At 31.3% G+C, this 23,255-nt stretch overlaps 1 protein-coding gene across 5 annotated transcripts in view; it reads right to left on the bottom strand.

Annotated features, from left to right (window-relative positions):
• The window catches only part of PHF14 (PHD finger protein 14), a 168,058-nt gene that overhangs the window by 80,955 nt on the left and 63,848 nt on the right, over window positions 1-23,255 (bottom strand). For all 5 annotated transcript variants that reach the window (XM_063099411.1, XM_063099413.1, XM_063099414.1 and 2 more), the window contains exons 14-16: window positions 20,713-20,881; window positions 3,798-3,848; window positions 3,553-3,674 (exon numbers count right to left, since the gene is read on the bottom strand). In XM_063099411.1, coding sequence (XP_062955481.1) covers window positions 3,553-3,674; window positions 3,798-3,848; window positions 20,713-20,881 — 342 coding nt within the window. The remainder of the gene's footprint in view (window positions 1-3,552; window positions 3,675-3,797; window positions 3,849-20,712; window positions 20,882-23,255) is intronic.

The following is a 23,255-nucleotide window of genomic DNA, read 5'->3' as shown; positions in this document are numbered from 1 at the left end:
TCATCATACATTTATTTTATAATTAGTGACTCAATTTGCTCTAGGGTTAAATTTTAAAAGTTTTTATTAATTCAGTAAAAAATAATCAGTCATTACTTTGTGAAGTTCATTTATCAAGCATTTTCTGAGTATTGAATGTGCCAGGAACCATGGCAACAAAAATAAATAAGGTATCACTAAATGAGCCCATAACTACCCCCAATAAAGAACACCTGTCACAAACAGATAAATGCCTAAAAAGACCTCACAATTCCAAGACAGTTTCAATTTGGCCCTTAGCATTTAAATTGCACTAAATAACATAAAAAAATATATTCTCAATTGAAAATTTCTTTGATAATTTTTAATGAAATTTTAAAAGTAGATGGCAAAAAATAAATTCTATTTTTAAAAATTCCATGATATATACTGTAAACTATCTTTTTCTTTAAAACCTTAATAATTTTCATTATTTCCCATGTCTAGTGGTAATAGTTCAGTCTAATCATTTCTGAGAACATGTAACGACAAATTCAAATTTCTTTTTGTCCCCTACATTATAGAAAAAAATATATAAACACAGGGCATGTACATTTTCTGAGTGGTAAAAAATAAGTAGTTATTATTGGAAATATGTTTTGACCCCTGTTTCAATGTCAACATATACGTATCCTTTGGGTTACTAAATAATACTATTGTCCTAACATTTTAAATAGAAAGGATTTTACTATCAGTCATCAATTATACACAAAATCCTTAATGGAACACAGCATGATTTTGATTAGGTAAAATGGGGGAAAATCTGAGACACAGAAATGCTAAATAACTTGCCAAAGCCCATAGAAAAACTTGTAGGCAAAACAGAAAATAACATTTGGAACCTTCTAATTATAGTTTTCTAATAAACTGCATGCAATTTCCCAATGATTTAATGAAAATACATGTAAATTCACATACAGACATACACAAATAACTGAAAAAGCAAAGAAAATAATTAAGAAGTAATTTTCTATATAGCCTGAATTACATAGAGAAGTGTGGTTTTAAAATCAAAGCTGCTAAAGAGCAGGTTCTTGTGAGCTATGTACATTAGTTCAAAGGAACTTGAGAAAATAAACACAATGTGTTCAATGAAAGATTATTAATTATGACCCAAGAAGTTTAATTTTGTAAGAGAACCTAATAGGCATACACAATGAATATAACGTATCTCTGCCCAAGCACTGAAATATATCTTTAGAGAAAATAAAGCCTTATTTAAAATATCTTAAAATTAAAGATAAAAAAAAAATAGCATGTATACACAACACTTAAAAGGTAATGTAATCATAAAAGTCTGTACTTCTGGGGGGGTGGGATTTTCAAACAATAATAATGCAAATTCCAAAATAAATGAGATGTCAAGAAAAATGGTAGATATTAGCTTATAAAATTACTTTTATTAAACACATGAAATTCTACACAAAATAAAATTCTTCTTTAACCCAAGAAAAATAGTGCTTAAACTGAATGTATTGTTTTTAAAAGAAAGGTCACATTATAACCATTAAATATCTTTTGCCACTTCTTTATATCCAGCTTATTTTGTTCTCAGAAATACTAATACATATTTATAATATTTATAAAACATTTAATTCCCTCTTCATTACCTCTTTAAAATCCATTCAGAAAATCTATGACGTTATCTTCTTAACAAGGCAAAACCAAGGAAGGGGACTTTGTATATCCATTATTTCGAGAGTAATGAAAATATCTTTACCTTCCAGTAGATTTTCACAAAATTCCGGACACTGGCATGTTGTGATAATGCAATTAGGAATGAAAATTTTATAATAGAAACTAATGAAATAAATAAGAAAGGCTAATAATATTCAAAAATTTATCAAGATTAGAAGAAAATGGTACTTTTTTTTTAAAGACAGCTAAAATATTATGGGTTGGAAATGCCCTGTTATAAAGTGATTTTTTAAATAAATATTGTATTCATTTCCTAGGTTCTTTATTTTAAATATACAACAAAAACAAAACAACCTGGTAAAAATGTGTAGGTCCTACAGCAAAAAGGCCTAATTAATCTATTATCTCAATAAAATTAATAAGGGGGTAGATATTCATATAAATTCAACTAATAAAAAAGAGGATCACTCGTTGTCTAAGTATTTAACTACTGTTTCAAATTAATCATGCTCCGTGACCAACCCCTGATCCCAAGTGAATTTCCCTGGTCTAAATTTTTACTCATTATTTAAGATTATGTGTTTTTTTCTTTTATTTATTTTTGTTATTTTATAGATTCCATTATGTTATGCTTGGGATTTCATTTTTTACATACTTCAAAAAATTATGTTGTGATCGGAATTATTCATGTGTATTTCCTGAACCTGGAATTACTTTGCCCTAAATTTAAATGTACTTAACCTTCAGGATAGCTTCTATGACATGAACTACCTCAAAAAACAGTGGCCAAATACTGTAGAATTTCTTAACTTTGTTAAAGCACTTTGTAGTTTTCTTCACTGGAATTTGTACTACTTTGTCCTTATCTTTCTCAATAATAGTATTAAAAAACTCATTAAATTTAAAACTGCATGCCTTTATTTGAGAAATTATGATAATAAAGAACATCATTTTGGGAGTAAATACTTAAAATCATATAACAACATTAATATTTTATCAAGATAAGTTGATTCTTTTTGAAATGTTTAATTTCTGTGTCCTCAGTTCATTTAACAGGTTTTTATCAAAAGATAATTTTAGAAAGAAATCAAAAAGGGTTCCCTTACAATACTATAAGAAACTTTGTGACCCTGTCCCTTGGAAGATTGATGCTTCTTTTAAATGAGCTTCCCTTTTGTTCACCAACCCTCAGCCCCATCTCACCCAGGGCTTTGAGCAATTCCTCATTACAGCAAAAGAGGCAAACAGCTAAAAGTAGCAGTCTCTGGATGCTCAGGAATATCTGTTGTGCAGCATCAGCTGAGATTCCTGGTTAACATTATGTTGATTTTTTTTTTTTAAAGTACCAAAACAAAATGAAACAAAGAAGAAAACAAAACAAAAATCAAAATCTACCTAGGCCATCTTTTCACCTTTCTTTATTTCATGAGAGAAGCATTTAACACACTTGTTTTGATAAACAATAACAAAGTGCTACTGAAGCTCTTATCAATAAAAAGTCTGTCATCATCATTGCAATAAATTTCAACTTTTGTAACATATTAACAGAGCTTAGTAATTTTATTGTTTATGAGATAAAACACAATAATCTTAGTACAAAGCGTTCAGATCAAATTATTTTTGTGGCCTCTATATACAGAGCTTTGTCAAAAGAAAATTAATTTTCTTGTGTTGAAAACCCAGATTATTGCCCTTATTTACATCTAAATCCAGAGTATAACCATGTGTGGCAGGTTAATAAGTGGATGAAATCTGTTTCTGAAGTACTGTTTCCACTAAATAAAATTTTGAGAAATGTTCTACACTGTAATTTTTTTTTTCATTTTATCTATGATGAGAAAATGATAAACATGTAAATTTAATCCCCTAAAGACAAGGTCTCCTCATCCAATTTACCTGACAAGATTTTCATTGTCTCCAGTTCCCTTGCAAGTTGCACATTCAGTTCTTAAATCTTCAGCCTTGGGCTTCTTTTGTAATACAGACTGTCTTTGTCTTCTTTCTCTAGGAACTCTCTCCTGCCATACAAGGGAGAATAAAACAAAACATGAAACAAAATCAGGATATGAGGGAAACAAATAATTTTAAGCAAAGAAGCTTCTCAAAGTTTAGACTGTAAAAAATGCTTAACTTATTCCAACCTCATGTTTTTCTTCCTCAGGCATGAAGCTTCGTTTTCGTCCTCTGGTTCTCTAAAATAAATAAATAGATAGATAGATAGATAAATAAATAAACAAATCCACACAAATATCTAATGTTTAATAAATGATAAAAGTAAACTTTCTCTGTTAAATGATACTGCTCAAGTTAGGCACTTGTTAAATTAGTATTTCTAATTAATGCTATACTGCTTTGCTCCGTTGCAATTTGTTACAATTTATGTCTTAAGAAATAAAAGCATAACAAATTAAACAGACTTTACAGTGTTTTACTTTTAAATAAACAAGTAACAAGTATCTGATAGGAAAAATAAGTTCTCCAAAATTATTTTGAAGATTTTTTTAAATACTTTGTACTTGTCACATAATTATGATTTACTCAGAGCATTTAAATTTTCATAACTTACGACACTTCTACAACTGAAATACTAAGCCTGGAGTCACACCACATCTACTGTTTGCCCACATGTGTGCACATTCACACATGCTTGTGTAAGGTAAAGAAACAATTCTTAAGCAGCCATAAAAAAGTAAGACAAAAAGGTCTTACATGTCCCAAATCATAGTTAAGATAAAACTAATTAAAACATGGTCTAAAATGACTTACTTTAAACTAATGAACTTAAAATTTACATCGTATATTTCAGAACACATTTACCATTTGAAAGAACATTATCCAAACGTTTAAAAGAAATATTAAATACAATAGTATTTTCAGCTAATATGTTACAAATCACTACACAGCACAGCCTCTGTAGACTTATAATCTCCATATGCAAACCACTGCTCTTTCGAAACTAGAAGAGAAAGGAGGCACCACTCCTACAAATTACTTTGACAGCCGAGATCAAGGAACATTCCCAAGTTAGAGTACCAAATAATTCTAAACAGAATTACTTTAAAATACAATTACATTGATGTTTTCTTAGATCACTGTAATGTCAGTATTGCACAATACTTAAATCCACTGATATATGATACCATACTACTTGCATAATGTTTAATTTGCCCCTAAGATAACCTAGAGTCAACTAGTCATTCAAAAAAAGTAAATTTATAGACTATGTATCTGTTTACATTTGTATTGCCAATCAGTATGTTTTACTTACATTACAGAAGTAATTGGGAAGAAAAAATAAGACTGTATTCAAGAAAGACTTGTAAATGCAAACCCTACATCTACTATTATTACTTCCAAAGAACAATACCGAGCCTTGGTCTTCAAAATATCAATCGTGGCCCATAAGCACTGGCATCCCCTAGGCACCAGTTAGAAAGGCAAAACTTAGGTTCAGTCCAACATGCTGAATTAGAAACTGCCTTTTAACAAGAATCCCAAGTAAATCAAAGACGCACTGTTTAAGAACACGAGTGTAGAAGAGTCCTTAACATCGGAAACACTTATTCTAGTTCTAACTGTAACCTTATGGCTAGCTCTTTCTAAATTCATTGCTTTCCCTCCTGCCCTTTAATGCTTCAATTTCTGTCCCCTGACACAATTCATCCCCGAATTGGTAAGGAACACATCATATTCTTGCTTCTACCCCCAATTAAACTTAATGCAATGTTTATTGCATAAAAGCTCACAAATTTGTTTTAATAAGATTAATTATAAGCCACTAATAAATGTTTATACTAAATAAAACAAATGTTAAAAGATTTGACAGAAAGTTTAAATTACTTTTTCCCTCTGGTAATCTATTACCCAAAGTGCATAATTTACACATATAGGGCATTTCAATAAGGTGCTCAGAATTAGTAGTAACCAATATCAAGGAGAAAATATTCAAATTACTCATTTTAGTTCTATGAACTTCTAAACAGAATGCTCAAAAGTCCTCATACATTTCCACATTTCTCTTCATTCAATCCATCTTTTAGGTAACGATGTAGCAAATGTATCATGTAGTTTTTAATTAATTTTTCAATATATATGTTAATGCTGTAAGCTCATGTTTTCAATTCTTTTGAAGATATCTAATTATTTATTATTTTTGAAAATACTTTTATATCTTCAGACATATGGTATGATTCCATCAACTGGAACTTTTTTCATACTCACACTGCAATTAGTATCATGCAGCATAATTCTAATTAATGATTCTATCACACAACGGTATAGCTATATTGCTTTCTGTATTAATAAATTTCTTTTAATATAACTATATATTTTATTAAAGTGTTATTTTAAAAATGAATAAGTATATTTGTAATTATCTAAAACATTCTTTTAAAATTAAGTGCAATTGATTACCAAATGCACTTAATCACTGATGTATTTGTGTAGTAATATTAAATAACACAAGCAACATAAACAATTTCCAGCTAGAAAAACAAGGTTGTTGTAATATGAAATAATGCCATCTTAGATCTCTGAAAAAGCAGCGCAGAAAAATGACTTGCTGATGTTACACAGCTGATAAGTGAAACAGGTAAACTTCAAACCCAGGTATCTCAACTCTCAATTCAGTGATTTTCTTGCATTCAAATCCAAGATTAATAATTTAATCCCAAGTAGCAATGAGCAAAATTATTGATAAAGCAAATCTCCTATTCCATTTGTATACTTAAATAAACTGTAACATTATGATGTGCCCAATGAAGATTTCTTACATTTCAAAACAAGTAAATTAGAGAATCAGTGCAGCCTAATAACACCAAGGTCAAGAGTTCAGATCCCTGTACTGTCCAGCCGCAAAAAAAAAAAAAAAAAAAAAAAAGAAAGAAAGAAAGAAAAGAGAATTATACCCAATGGAGAGCAAATTCAAATTCTATCTAATTTGGTAGCTCCATATAATACAATAACTAACATGACTGATTACCAAAGTAATTTTCAGCACATTTCTTTAGCAAATGGTGCAAAAAAAGCAAAAAGAAAACCAAAAACATATTTGGATCATCTAATGAACGTAAATTATCAAAAAACTGGGACACCATCTCAGATGCACAGAAGTATAGTTGGTCCTCTTGTCTGTGGGTTCTGCATCGCTGGATTCAACCAACCAAGGATCAAAAACATTAAAAAAAATTTTTTTAAAATACAATAATAAAAAATAATATAAATTTAAAAAATACAATATCACAACTATTTACATACTATTTACATTGTATCAGATATTATAAGTAATCTAGAGATGATTTAAAGTATAGGGGAATATGTACATATTTTATATGTAAATACTATAAATAAGAGATTTGAACATTTTGGTATCCACAGGGCTTCTAGAACCAACCCTCATAGATACTCAGGGAGAACTGTACTCATAACTGGTAGTCACTTCATGATATATGTTGAAATTTACACAAACTATTTTAAGAACAAAATAAATAAAGCAGCAGGGACTAAAAAACATGTAACAAATTTTAATTCTTTAGAGCTGAGATTATTTTAATTTACAATTAGGTCAAATGCATAAAAATTTTCCCAATGTTAGAATGATTTATTTGGCAAATGAATTAAATTTAAAACCAAAACACTCAGTGCCTCAACATTTTTAATAACACTAACTAAACTGGGCTTCACATCTTGACCTGTGAATTGTATTCTCTAAATTTAACACTGTTTCTGCTTTTTGATGTTTCTGATGACAAATCAACATCTATACAAATAACAATAAGTCATATATATTTAGAAGAATCATAAGGAATGCCTACCTATGTGATTTATATATAAAAGAAGAACATGCCTATTCATGAGAAAAGTTATAAATTCAACGTTAATTCGGATAATTAAGTCAAATCTTGAAAACTTTTGTCAAGCTAAAGTGTCAGATTTATACTGGGAAATAAATGCCAATAGCTTTCTGGCAGCTGTTCAAAATGCTTCAATATAAAGTGTATTCCTATATATAAATATATATATATATATTTATATATACTAAGGGGCTACAAAAAGTTCAAGAAAAGATTCATATTATCTTTTCATTCCATTTTTCCATGAACTTTTTGAAGTACTCTCGTATATATAAAAAAATTCCTAAAACGTGTTTTTCAATTATGAAACTATATTGAAAACAAGGTGTGAATGAAGTGCCACCTGTTTCTGTTGGCTATCAACAAACAGATGGAATGGTGATCACCAAAATGAGTGTTTTTCCTTCTGGTCAAAGGGCCGTAGAGTTTATTTTTATCTAATTTAATAGTAATATAACAGGGTTATGAAAATATATGGAAAAATAAAAAGGAAATTATGACCAATTTGGATTAACTACTGTAAATTAAAATAACCACAGGTCTAAAGATATAAAACATACTTTTTACATGATGTGTTCCTGTAAAATCCTTTTCACAAACTATCATATATACAAAAGAAGTAAAATCTTGAAACTCCACCCATTCTTCATTTTCTTTATTTCATACTCCTAGAAATAAATTAAAATGATCGATTTCAAAGAAGCAAAAAGCAGAACAGGAGCCTTTGGGTTCTGAATAAGATTACTTGAGCTAAGGACATCCACAGTGGATCTCTTACAGGTAGCCAAAATAAGTTAAATATGTTTTAGTTCCCCATAGAAATTGTTTGCCAGTGTTTCTTCTATGACAGACAGACATTTTATAATCTGTTTAGTATCTCAGAGGTCAATTTGGGTCTACTAATAGATAACTCTGGTATCTAAAGGCCCCATAAATAACTCCTTTCCCATAACTGTAATAATTCAAACGGTTATTATAAAGATAAGTAAAATAAGACATGGACATAATGCACAATAACATTTAGTCACTTCAACAGAATTGAATCCAAATGTTTCAACAGTTTTCCTAAACTAGCATCCAAAAAATATATATATTTTGTATTTTCAGATTCTTACGCCTAAGTCCTAACAGTATTAAATAGGCATCTTGCATATGTATAAAACTAGTTAAAACATAAATAAAATAAAACTAGACTCTAGGATATTTGAATATCTCTTAAATAAAGATTGCCACTTGAAACAGGCTACTGGCTCATGGTGCTAAGAAGGAAAACAGATTATACAAGTGTAAGTCCCTTTCTAAAATGACCTAAAAGAAATAGTGCATTCTGGAAAACAATACGGTTTTCAAAGCTGCTAAAATGTATTTTGACTATTTATCGGATTTATCTTGCAAGGAAAAAATATGTATAAAACACAACAAAACTTATGAGTCAGAAAGAGAGATCTCAGAACTTCAAAGAGAGTAGATGACACGTGTGTGTATGTAAAAGACTATGGAAAGATAGGCCCCAGCAAGTCCTTTGGCACTTGTATAAAAGATGAAAAGTCACTAGATGACAGAGAGTGTAAAGAAAATGAAAAGAAAATGAAAAGAAAATCTGAAAGCTTTCAAGTTACATTAAAGTTATTAGAAAATATGCCCAAAAGTACTAACATCAATTTTAAAGTAACTTCAAAGGGATAGGGGGAAGCTAATTTATATATTTTCTAAAGTAATTTCCTTAACTAAAAGGAAGTAAAAAGTTTTCACATAAAAAATAATACAGAAAAAATGCCTAAATGATAAGGTACTTAAACAGAAGCATCTCTGGCTATCTTTACAGCAATTCTAGTTTTACCGATGAAATATGATAAATACAGGAGAATTGGACTAATTCCCTAATGGTAAACAGAACAGGTCCTGTTCACCTGGAGTTCAGGTCCATAATATCTACAGATATTAAACAAATAGTTCCATAAATAATTTACTCATAAATGTGGTAAGTACAACTAAGGTGAAGTATAAAATCATATGCTGCTCAGATCTTTAAAAATCTCAACTACAATCTATTTATCAAAATTATAAGAGTGAGTCATATTTGCATCACCCTCAATAATAATATAAAACTCTACATTCACCTTAAAGATGGATAATGCTAACAAACTTGAAAAAATTCTCAAAGAAACAGATTTAAGTGTGATGCTGGCAACCCTCTGGCAGAAATGGAAAAGGAGTTCAAGATTGGATAAGGAAGGGCAAAAGGATGCGGAGAAAAGGGAACTTCTCATACATTGTTGGTGGGAATGTAAATCAGTACAGCCACTATGAAAAATAGTACAGAACTGCCTCATAAAACTAAAAATAGAACTACCATATGATCCTGCAGTCCTACTACTAGTTAGATATCTAAAGAAAAGAAAACCAGTATGTTGAAGAGATATCTGCACTCCTATGTTTACTGCAGCACTATTTATGATGGCTAAGATACGGAATCAACTTACGTGTCCTCTGACAGATGAATGGATAAAGAAAACGTTGTATGCCAGGGTTCAAGCCCTATACTGGCCAGCAAAAAAAAAAAAAAAAGGAAAAAGTGGTATATATACACACAATGGAATACTACTCAGACATGAAAAAGAATGAAATCTTGTCATTTGCAGCAACATAGATCAGCCTGGAAGACATTATGTTAAGTGAAATAAGGCAGGCCTAGAAAGATAAATACTGCATGTTCACAGTCATATGTGGGTGCTAAAAAATTAATTAATTAAACTTAAAGAAAACTAAATAAATTTATGAAAGCCAACCTTTGAAACAGACATTGACCATGGATGGTATAAATCATAGGAATCCTGAAGGAAAGAATTGCTTAACTCAATCAAAATAAAAGGTACTCTCCTCACCAAAGCGTCTAATGAGAAAACCCCTATATTGAATTGTGTTGCTTCTATAAGTAAAGAGGAAGGAAGGAAGTCACTGAGCTAACAGAGGCTAACATATCATGTATCAAAAGAACCTTTATTTTTTTAAGATTCTCTACTTCACCCATGTTACTTTCTTTCAATCATTTAGAAAAAAAGGAAAAAGAGGGAGGGGGAAACCTGACTCACTCATAATTACAAGGTAAACACTGTGAGGGCTCAGCTAGACATCCAGCAAGCCAGGGAAAAAGGAATGAACCCTTTCTCAATTTTAAATACAAGTACTTAAAGCCTGTAAAAAAGTCCAGGTTCACCTTCTTTGGACTACATTAAAGTTATCCTCTTGGTGCTTACAACACTTCAAGTCACTGTCTCTATATTTATACTGCCAGTGATTCATTTAACCACTTAATCAAGAACCTACTGCATATCTTGCACAATGATCACAGCTGGGAAAATATGAATGAAAAAGACAATATCCTAGTCCTCGAAGAAAAAAGACAAAGGGGGGAGGGGAAAAGGAGTCTGGAAATATTACTTTAGAGGGCAACTACCAGATGTGCCAAGCAGGCACTGCATTAGGCAGTTGGTTCCTTTGCTAGATAGATTATCTGTGGTCAATTTGGTACACACCTCTACCACTGCCATCACCAACACCATCCCTTCTCTCTAAGGCTGGAAACCACACTTCCTATAATCCCCTTCCCTCTACAGCTCCATGTTAGTAACATGAGATTTGAAATGGTAAAGTAAAGCGAAGGCCATTTTTTTCTCAGGCAGTCATGGTAGTCAGATGCACGGCTTCTTCAAATGCTGTGGCTTTGTAGACCTTTCCATTAGTTCCCTCTTCATGGTCCTGGCAGACTTTGCAGACTTCCCCATGAATTCCCATTTTTTCACCCACTCAACAGTGCTGTTCAGGCTGAGACCTTCACCATCAAGTTCTCTGGCCTAATGTCAGCTCTCACCAACTGCTGAGTGCTTTGATTTCACTAACAATTTCTCTGATGTTCAGCAGAGCTCCTCTGACCCAAGGTGACAGCTTTCTTGATATCCACATCCCTAGCTACTGCCAATCCCAAATCCACACAGAATAACCCATTTTCCTGTAGTGATGCAGTCCACAAGCTATTGCAAGCATGCAGAGCCTGTGATTCTGGCCCATGGAGAAGTGCCTGGAACAATTACTAGTAATCTCGTCCAGAAAGCCAGCATAATGAAGTAGTTAAAGGTATGGGCTCAGGAAGTAGGTAAATTTAAATCTTGGCTCTGCCACTTAGGAGCTGTGTGTCCTTAGGCAAGTTACTTAAATTATTTGTCTCAGTTTCTCCTCTGTAAAATTTTAATGGTATTAGTAGCTACTTCACAGGGTAGTTATGACAACTGAATTAATAGAAAGCAAACTGTAAATACCATATAAAAATTAAATTAAAATATATTCCTCAACCCTTTCTCTTCTTTAGTCTTAATCCTCCTATTTTTATCCAGTAATAAAAGGGAATAACAGTTATTGAGATGTTGAAATAACTAAAGATTTAGTATCTGCAGAACCAATCTAAGATATTACAAAGTCAAATTTCTAGAGCTAGAAACAGTATATGAAGTATTTTCTAAAACCAGATCATTCCCCTTTTACCTATCAATACTTGAATACTTCTATGTTTCTTGACCTATCCCCATACTACTTTTCTGTATGTCTCACTGATAATTTTTTCTTTTTTTTTTTTTGACAGATACACCAAAAGAAATGTCAGATATCCAAAGTTCAAAATACGTAGCCTTGTAATGAAGGTAGGTTCAAGGTACAAGAACTGAGCTGGGAAAGGGAAATGTTAGGAGCAAAGTCCAAAGGTACTTTCTCTTTAATTACATTTAAGAAACTTCTTATGACAGAAAAGTATGTGCATATTACTTTTATAGCTGAAATTTAATTTAAAGATAATTCTACTATTCAGAATGATAAGTTTTAAAAAAATTGATGGCACCCTAACAATTAAACGAGGTAACATTAAAATATAAAGCAGAGAGAATCTTTATATTTGTATAAGAAGGTTACATTCTCAAAGTATAATATTTTTATTCTCACACTTAGAAATACTTCTTTTAACCCATAATTTTTAATCTAAATCTTCACTGCTATAATTTTTTTTCAAGTAAATTTTCAGGCTAATCTTTTTATCATCCTCAAGTAGGAAAAAGTAATAGTGGAACTGCTCACTTTGAAAAGCATCTATATCTAAGACTACTGTCTCAAAATATGCTACGTTCTTTCAGATTTCTATAAATCCTTATTAAGGAAACTAGTGCAGAATCAAACAAAAAATGACTTTTCTCAGTATCCAAATAACAAAAATATAGTAAGCCTTGTCAAAATGTTTTATTTCCTGTTGAACTCTCTGGCCATGATAAATGAAAACTGCCTGTCAGCAGGAAAAAGTAGATGTCATTATTTCAAACAGCAACCTCGTTTGGCACAAAGCATTAGAGTACAAAGACTGAGTCTATGGGCCCATCTCTCTTAACACTGATTAAATGCACAGATCAAAAAGATATTCATTGCTTAACCAAAAAAAGCCAAGATGCAATAAACCAAATGTTTTAGGTAGATTTGGAGTGACTAGTTAGGAAAGGAAAAACACGGGAAAGAAAACCACTATGTACTTCTCCATCTTCACTTTCAATATCAACTTCCTCAAGGTGAAATAATCTTCATATATTTCATTAACTTCAAAACTATTGCACTGTGAACGAAAGGAGTGATGTCAATGCTCTTGCACAAGCTTTAAAATGAAAACTGGTGACATTTAATACAAAATACAAAGAAAAGGAGTACTGAACGTAACATTTAATGTGAATGAACTCAGTTATGCAAGTTAGTAGGTAGATATGTGTTTGGCTTCCCATACATAACACTGTGCTGAGGAAAGAAACAGGAACATTCTGGATTTCAGATTAGAGCACCACACTCCCAACTATGATATCTAACAACCAAACATTTTACAACAACTCCATTCCTACCTCAACTAAATGTTCATTCACAGACCTCAGAAATGACCCAAGTTATTAATTCAGGATATCTGGGTTTGATGCTTATTCTGCTACTTAATATTTGTAAAGTCACACATAAGTTTCTCAAACTTTCTGTGCCTCAGTTTCATTTTGAGTAAAATAGGAGCTATAATAGTTAAGTATCACCTTTTTTTTTTTTTAAAGGGGAGCAGGGTGGGGAATTTAATATGGTGTCTGGCATATATGAACCCTCAATAAATCATCTTATATAAAGGTAAACTAATCCTCCCCTCCCCTGGCTGCATCCTCTTCTAACTTGCCTATCTGAAAAATGTAATGAAGTAAAATACACAAAGGTCAAGTAGTAGGAAGAAATACAAAATAATAAAATGGTTGCATTTATAAGAAAAAGTAACAACATAACAGGATTTGCTCAAATATTCTACATGTGAATCCCTTTCTTCCCTTTACTCTCTTACTACTACCATGATGTTATTTTTAAACATAAAGACAAAAAGTACAAAAAGTAAGAAAGTAATAGTAGGTGATAAGGAAAATTATTCAATAAAAATGGGACTTCAATAAGTGCCTTAATCATTTTATATTTTTGATGGTTTTGGGCAACTCCACAGAGGCAGCCCTTTACTAAGGAGATTAAAGTTCTATATGATTACTTATACCGTAAAGTCTGAATTTTTAAAAATAAAATTATTCTAAGAGAATACTAATTCATATATCTCACAAAATGGATTATTAAAACAAGAGAAAAACAGTTTTCAGTAGCATAACATAATGTAAAACTACTTTTCTAAGCTGTGCAATCACTGTAACTTAAGGGAACATAACAAAATGATAGAAATTGATACAAAGTTACAAAACGATCATTTAAAAAGTTTTATTGAGTGGTACATTACTCTGAATAGAAGACTGAAGCTTAAGGTATGTCATGATTAACCTATATACGTCACGATGGTAAAATTTTCTTCAAAATTTTGATAGAATAACACTCGTGAAAATGAACTATACCCTGTTCAGTAATGGTAGGAAAAGTGAAAAACTGACAAAAACAATAATATTACAAGATACTTAAAAATAAAATATCCCACATTGTAATACATGTTCTAATATAAAAAATTTAAGTAGGCGGATATTAGAAAGAACAATTTCAAAATGTAACAAAGGGAGAGAGAAATCAGTTTCTTATTCGAAAAGGTAGTTTGGTTATACAAGTTAGTAGGCCATTATACCTTTGGATATCCATAATTAATGCTGTGCTAATAAAAGAAACTAACACCTCATTTTCAATCATACCACCTATGAGTATTAATTTTAAATGGTTAATTAATACAACTCAAAAACAGAAATGATAGATAAAAAATTAAGCTAACAATAGGAACTCAGCCTAAATGGTAAGATCAACATCAAAATGATTGCTCACTCTCTTTTGTATCTCTCATTCTTACATTCCTTTATCAGCTTGTTATGGTACCCGACCAACTGAACATGCTTATCAAAGGTTTTCTGAATGGGTTGATGGAGGGGAGGGGAGAAAGATGTGAGGGAAAGAGGAAAGGTAATAATCATAAGTATTATCTACACAGTTATTTTCAAACTTTATTCTGCATAAGGATAGCATCTAAGAAATTTGCATAGCCCAGCCCCATTAATTCTAATTTATTAGCCTTAAGATGGGTCCGAAGTCTACATTTCAACAAACACTCCAGATAAACCTGATGCAAGTAATCCATGGCCTCTAAAGCACCATTTTCAAACCTGGTACCAAACAATACTCTATGCTGTAATAAAAAATGTGTCTTGAAAAAAATGCTCTTTGATAAAACAAGTTAAGAAAAAGGATAAATAAACAAAAATAATGTAATCATGTTTGTAATAGTAGGATTTTATAGAGCATCAATGTGCATTTGAATTCGTACTAGTGACAAAATAACAATATGCATTTCCTAAAATTACTGGCCACAAAATCCTTCTTAGTGTTTTACCCACCAGTATCTATAAGAAGCCTAAAACTTTTAAACAAGAAAACTAGAAACAAAAAAATAAGATGAAAGAAATAGGAGTATATTAGAAAATTTTAAAGCTTCTTTACAAATTCTAGGATGGAAAGGCAGACAGGTAAAGGAGAAAAAAAAACCAGAAGGCTCCTTTAAGTTATTAACAGGTCCTCTTTTATCTTAAGTAATACTGAACTATGGGCACAAAAATATCACTATCATATACATAACTTCCCTCTAAATGATAACTGAAATTAAAGACAAAACTGGTCCATAAGGATTTCTTTACACAATAAATTGAAAAAATGTTTCATAAGAGGATAATCTTTGTAGACATAGACATATGAAGTAGTAACAGCATTTCTCTAAGATCTTAAGAATAGCTATAGATATTAGCATCAGTTACAGAAAATATTTTGGAAATAGAAACTAGAAGGCTTATTTGTAGTTTCCTTACAAACAATATATATTTTTGAAGCCATAAAAAAGTTTTAAACTCATGGGATAGATCAACTATTTCAAGTTGATCTATTTAGAGCACCCAAAATAAACTATTTCAATTATCTAAGAGATAACAATTCCCAGATTTGCCTCATCAATATCATATGCGCCTGTAACACAAAACCAAATGAAATAAATAAGTGACTTGTCTTAAATAGGATCTTTTAACTGATTACAATGTAGGGTTACTATGAATTGAAAACAAAACAAAAATTCCAGAAAACTTGATTTAAGAGGGAAAAAATTCTCTCTAAAATGAAACAGGTAACAAAACTAATGATGACAACTAATCTCCTTAAGGGGGAGAGAGATTTTTGAAAAATGTCTGCTTTAGCTCAACCAGGAAAGTAAAAAAATATCTTCCCTAAGAAATCATAACTACAAGCCAGCCATTATGAGTCTGCAGCAGAAATTTACACTACTGATATAATGGAAAACACACACTAAACTTTTATTTAAAATAGTTTCAGGTAGGTAAAGAGCCCAGGCACCTGGTAATAGCAAACATAAATGCTTTCTGCAGGAAATTCTTTAAACCCTGGCCTCAGAGAATTTTTATTGAGAAAAAGGCTAACAAGACAGAAAAAGTAGCAAAAGACTTACACATACTTTCCCAGAAAAAGAAATACAAATGAGCAATAATAATATAAATAGATGATAAAATCATCAGTATTGAGGGGAATACAAACTAAAATGACAATATGCTATTTCCTATGCATCATACTGGAAAGCATTAAAACATTGGACAAAACAAGTTTGTGAAGCAACAGAAAAATTATCTAGTGTAAACTGGTTGGGAAAACAATTGTCATTATGTTCCAAAACTGAAGGCACAGACACTGTATAACTCAGCAAATCTACACCTTAGTACGCGAACAAATCCTAACTCCTTAACATCATGATGCAAAAGACATTTTCGAGAATATTTTTTAAAAAGTTGCTTGACAGAAAAACAGAAAAAAACTAAACGCCAATCAAAAGAACAAAAGAAAAACTAGATAATGATATTCTTTCAATAGAAAACTATACATGAGTAAAAACAAGTTAACTATAACTACATAAATCGGCACATATGAATCAAATTAATATAATGTTGTCCAACATATCAAGTTATAGAAGAAAAGAGTTTGACTCCATTCATACAAAATTCAAAACCTGCATAACTAAACTAATATATTACTTATGAATACACAGATGTGGAATGTAATTACAAAGAAAAAAAAAGAATGAGAAATATAAAGTTAAGAAAAGAGATGAATTCTGGGTTACACGGATGGGGATGAGACTGCCGATGAATTACCAGGGGACTTTAAAATCTTTGGTAATATTCTATCTTTTAAACTGGGTGGCGGATACATTGGGTATTCATTATTATTATGCTTTTAACTGACCAGAAAAACTCTAAACTCTGCACCTCAAGGAAGTAGAAAAGCAAAAATTAATCAATCTCCAAAACAGCATGCAGAAAGAAATTAAATAAGGATCAGAACAGAAATAAATGACACAGAGACAATAGAAAAGATACACAAAACAAAAAGTTGATTTTTCTTGAAAAGATAAATGAAACTGACTTAACTAAGAAAAAAAGAGAGAGAATCCAAATAAATAATATCAGAAGTGAAGGAGACATTACAACTAACACCACAGAAATACAAAGGATCACTAGAGACTACTATGAAGAACTTTACATCAGCAAACTGGAAAACCTAGAGGAAATGGATGAGTTCCTGTACACAAAAAACTTACCAAGACTGAACCAAGATGAAACAGAAAACTTGGACAGACCACTAACAAGTAACAAGATGGAATCAGTAAAAAAAAAAAAAAAAAGCCCCCCAACAAAGAAAAGCTCAGGACCCGATAGCTTCACTGCTAAATTCTATGAAACTTTTAAAGAACTAAGATCAATTCTTCTCGAACTATTCCAAAAAATCGAAGAGGAGGAAATTCTTCCAAACTCATTCTATGAGGCCAACATCACTCTGATACCTAAATCAGACATGAAAACAACAAAAAAGAAAACTACAGGCCAATATCCCTGATGAGCATATGCAAAAATCCTTAAAAAAAAAAAATACTAGCAAACTAAATTCAACAGCCCATCAAAAAGATTACACACCATGATCGGGCAGGATTAATCCCAGGGATGCAAGGGTGATTCAACATACACAAATCAATAATCATGATACATCACATCAATAGAATCAAGAGAAAAAACCATATAATCATCTCAAGAGATGCAGACGAAGTATTTGATAAAATTCAACATCCTTCATGACTAAAAAGTCTCAACAAATTATATATAGAAGGAACATACCTCAACACAATGAAGGCTTAATGACAAACTCACAGTGAACATTATACTGAATGGGAAAAAGTTGAAAGCTTTTCCTGTAAGAACAGGAATTAGATGAGGATGTCCACTTTTACCACTTTTATACAACATAGTACTGCTCCTAGCCAGAACAATTAGACAAGAGAAAGAAATAAAAGGCATTCAACTGGAAAAGATTGTCAGACTGTCCCTGTTTGCAGATGACATGATCTTATATATAGAAAAACCTAAAGACTCTACCAACAAGCTCTTAGAACAGATAAACAAATTCAATAAAGTTGCAGGATACAAAATCAACAAAACAAAAATCATTATTATCTCTTTACACCAAGAACAAACTAGATGAAAAAAGAAATTGAGAAAGCAATCCCATTAATAATAGCTACAAAAATAAATAAAATAAAATACCTAGGAATAAATTTAACTAAGGAGGTAAAAGATCTTTACAATGAAAACTATAAAACACTGATGAAAGAAATTGAAGAGGACTTAAAAAAAAAAAAAAAAAGGAATGACATCCCATGTTCATGGACTGGAAGAATTAATACCATCAAAATGTCCACACTGCCTGAAGCAATCTGCAGATTCAATTCAATCCCTATCAAAATGTCAATGACATTCTTCACAGAAACAGAAAAAAACAATCCTAAAATTCATATGTAATCACAAAAGACCCCAACAGCCAAAGCAATCCTGAGCAAAAAGTACAAATCTGGAGGCATTATACTACCTGACTTCAAAATATACTATATACTATATACTATAAAGTTACAGTAACTAAAATAGCATGGTACTGGCATAAAAACAGACATATAGACCAATGGATCAGAATAGAGAACCCAGAAATTAATCCATGTCAACTGATTTTTAACAAATGTGCCAAGAACATATAGTGGGGAAAGGACAGCCTCTTTGATAATTGGTACTTGAAAAAATGAATATCCACATACAGAAGAATGAAACTAAATCCCTTTCTCTCACCATATAACAAAATCAACTCAAAATGTAGTAAAGACTTAAACGTAAGACCTGAAACTATAAAACTACTAGAAGAAAACATAGGAGAAATGCTTGACATTGTTTTTGGCAAAAAATTTATAGAAAAGACTTTTAAAGCACAGACAGCAAAAGCAAAAATAGGCAAATGGGGTTATATCAACCTAAAAAGCTTTCGCACAGCAAAGGAAACAATCAACAGAGTAAAGAGGCAATCTGTAGAATGCGAGAAAATATTTGCAAACTATTTGTCTGTATTAATATCCAGAATATACAAGGAACACAAACAACTTGAGAGCAAAAAAAAAAGATCTGATTAAAAAATGGGGCAAATGATCTGAATAGACATTTCTCCAAAGATGATCTAAAAATGGCCGACAGGTATATGAAAAAATGCTCAACACCACTAATCATCAGGGAAATGCAAATCAAAACCACAATGAGGTATCATCTCACTCCAGTTAGAACGATTATCATCAAAAAGACAAAAAACAACAAATATTAGCAAAGATGGAGAGAAAAGGAATTCTTACACACTGTTGGAGAGAATGTAAATTAGTACAGCCATTATGGAAAACAGGTTGGAGGTTCCTCAAAAAACTAAAAAAAGAACTAACGTATGATCCAGCAATCCCACTACTGGGTATTTTCTCCAAGGAAAAGAAATGAGTATAACAGAGATGCCTATACCCCCATGATTATTGCAGCATATTTACAATACCCAAGATTTGAAATCAACCTAAGTATTCATCAACAGACAAATAAAGAAAATATGGTATATGTACACAATGGAATACTACTCAGCCATGAAAAAAAAAATCACGTCATGTATGGCAACATAGATGATCCTGGAAGACATTACATTAAGTAAAATTAAGTCTAGCACAGAAAGATAAATACCACATGTTCTCACTCATATAATTGAGCTAAACAAAGTGAGCTTATAGAAGCTGGGAAGGGTAAGGGACGAGGAGGATAGGGATGGTTGGTTAGCAGATAGAGAATGAGAGCTGGATAGGAAGAATAAATTCTAGGATTATGTAATAGTGCTACGTGTCTATAATTAACAATATTGTAAATTTTCAAATGGCTAGAATAGAGAGGTTTAAATGTTCTCACCAAAAGAAATAAATGGTTGCAGTGATGGATATGCTAATTAGCCTGATTTGATCATCACACAGTGTACATGTGTATTGAAATATCACTCTGTACCCCATTTTTCTGTATAATTATTACATGTCAATTAAAAATTTTTTAAAAATCTATAAACCTCTCAGGTAAGTATATTTCATAATATGGAAAAATACTTAAGAATAACTGATAGTAACATACATGTTTCCTTCTTTGGCTCCTGAGTATATATGTTTGCCATTTGTCTTTCTCATCATCTTAAATTTTGGTCTCAGAATTTATGATGATTATAAATAAATAAATAAGGAATGAATTACCGTGTTTCTTATTGGAATCTTCTTAGGTTCTGGTGGCACATCCTGTGGAACAAATTTCACAGGTTCCTTAATCTGCCTTCTTGATCGTTTGGTCCCATCTGGTAAGGTTTCCATGGCCATCTCCGCTTCCATATCACTGCTCCCTGCCTGGTCACATTCTGAGCACTGCCTACATAAAGAAAAAAAAGTAAGGTCATGTACTTATTATTATCTTCTAGGTTTAGCTATAGTTTCTACCAATACAAAATCCAGGTATAAGTGAAGAATATATAAAAATATACACAGGTAGTATGATCAAAGGGTATATGGAAACATACATACTCTCCTTTAAGAATAACTACTGTGGATATAATACATAAAGCAATTCAATGTATCCCTGTAAGTATCGTAAGAACACATGCAACAATGCTCTATGTTTAAGCAAACCAACATAAGAGACTCAGCACCGATTCAAAAGGTAGTTTCCCTTTGCAAATCATGACTTTTCCTTAAATGACATATACTGTCATTTACACCTGAAAATCAAAGTCCTTTATATACCCTGTTTCTACTCCTTGTCAAGTTATCATATCTTTTAATCATACTTAAATGACAAACTGTGCTGAATATAACACCTAAGGGAAGCTCTGTAAAAACAGATTCTAAGAGGTATTGAAATAAATGATCATTTTAGTTTGTGGCCCATTCAACTTCTAAAAGAGGAAATATAAATTCACTTACTAAAGGAATTTGTTAAAACAGCATTTATGAAGCATTTTAATATGGGTAACATTAAAAGATAACTGAAACTAAAACTTCATTCTAGACCAGTGCTGTCCAATAAAACCTTACACATGATGTTAGATCTATATCTACACTGTCCAAAACAGTAGCCACTAGCCATATATGGCTATTCATCACTTGAGATATGGCTAATGTGACTAAGTAAATGAATTTAAAATTTTAATTTTAATTACTTTAAATTTAAATAACCACATGTGGCTTTTTGGACAGCCAAAATCTAGTCAACGACTGCTGGAAATCTTTATATTCCTGATTACAAGGCTCATATTAAAAACTTAAACGAGTTGTTAAAAGTAAATTATTACTCATATATTTTCTCCAAATTTGAAAGAATGACCAGAAAGTAATTCTCCAAAAGTTCAATTTATAGTATTCTCTTTATAACAATGGTTATAATACATAAAACTGTACCTGATATTTAGTTTACTTATGTGTTTATATTAGTACCCTTGAATGTAACTTACAATTCTCTGAAGTATTTTCAACTATCTCTTACCATTTGAATTCATGCTCCATCAAAATTCACATCTCTCACAAATACGATAAACTTAATATCAAGCTCATATTTAGTTTTAAAAGTGACAGCTCTTTAAATTTTGAACTCCAACAACAGAGCTAAATAACAAAACACCATTTATTCGGGTAATGCAAAGACATTAATTGCTAAAATAAAATTAATATTTAAAATAATAATTTCAGTATTTTTAAGTTCCCAATTATTTAAGCTTAATAGGTTAGCAAAAATCTTAACACTAAAAAAACTGACCAGTGGGAGAAAAACAAAGATGTACTTTATTGTGAGTTACACAGAAAACTTTTATGCTATGTATTGCTAGCAACCAAGCACTATATTCCTTACATTCACAGATTACCATCAAAATAAAAATACAACTGAACTGTAATACACTAAATTGCTCCTGTATTTGTCCAATATGAAAACATCAAAGACTGGTAAGAGAAGTAAGTAAACAACTCACAGGATCTCAGAATTGAAATGACGAGTATATTCTGAAATGAACTATCAGCAGAACTAAATTGCAAAAACCCCAGAAATGTTATATTAGTAAATAAGAATAAATACAACAACCATCAAAACAGATATGCCTATAGAGATTATCAAATTTTATCACAAGAAAGGGTCAGATGCTTGCCTTTACAGCATTAAAATATGTAATCTTAGCAGTAAGTGATCATTTCTATCAGTTAAGTGAAATACAGTCAAGATTTCTCAAACAGTTCCAATTTATTTTTTAAATATATGAAACCCTGGGGTAGAGAGAAACAAATACCTTTTTCAGATGAATCGTTTTGTGGTGTTTTTTTGTTTTGTTTTGTTTTTTAACTGAAATATATCCCCTTTTGTTTCTCTTTTTGCAGCTATTACCCTTGTCAGGGCATTCTCTAACTTCATTCGCATCCCTACCAAAAATATTTAGGTGACAAAGAAACTTGCTCTAGAGCACCCACGTAATATAAATGTTATGCCATGAACACCACAAAATATTGAACAGTGTTCTCAGAAAATCAAAACAAAATGAAACTGCCAGTACAGAATTTATCCATTCCTAATCTGAGACAACTGCCACATGATTCTTGCAGTACATAGTCTACACTGATGCACACTACTTCTTGCCACCTTTTCAACAATCTATTAAACACTATAGTCTCCGTGTTATAAATATCCTTTAATACATGTAAAATCTTCCCTGTGACATTAATCAATACACAAGATCCGAAGAAATAAAAATCTAGGATAAGGC

Source organism: Cynocephalus volans, chromosome 6 (assembly GCF_027409185.1).
Source record: "Cynocephalus volans isolate mCynVol1 chromosome 6, mCynVol1.pri, whole genome shotgun sequence".
Lineage (NCBI taxonomy): Eukaryota > Metazoa > Chordata > Mammalia > Dermoptera > Cynocephalidae > Cynocephalus > Cynocephalus volans.
This window is presented reverse-complemented; position numbering and strand designations above follow the sequence as displayed.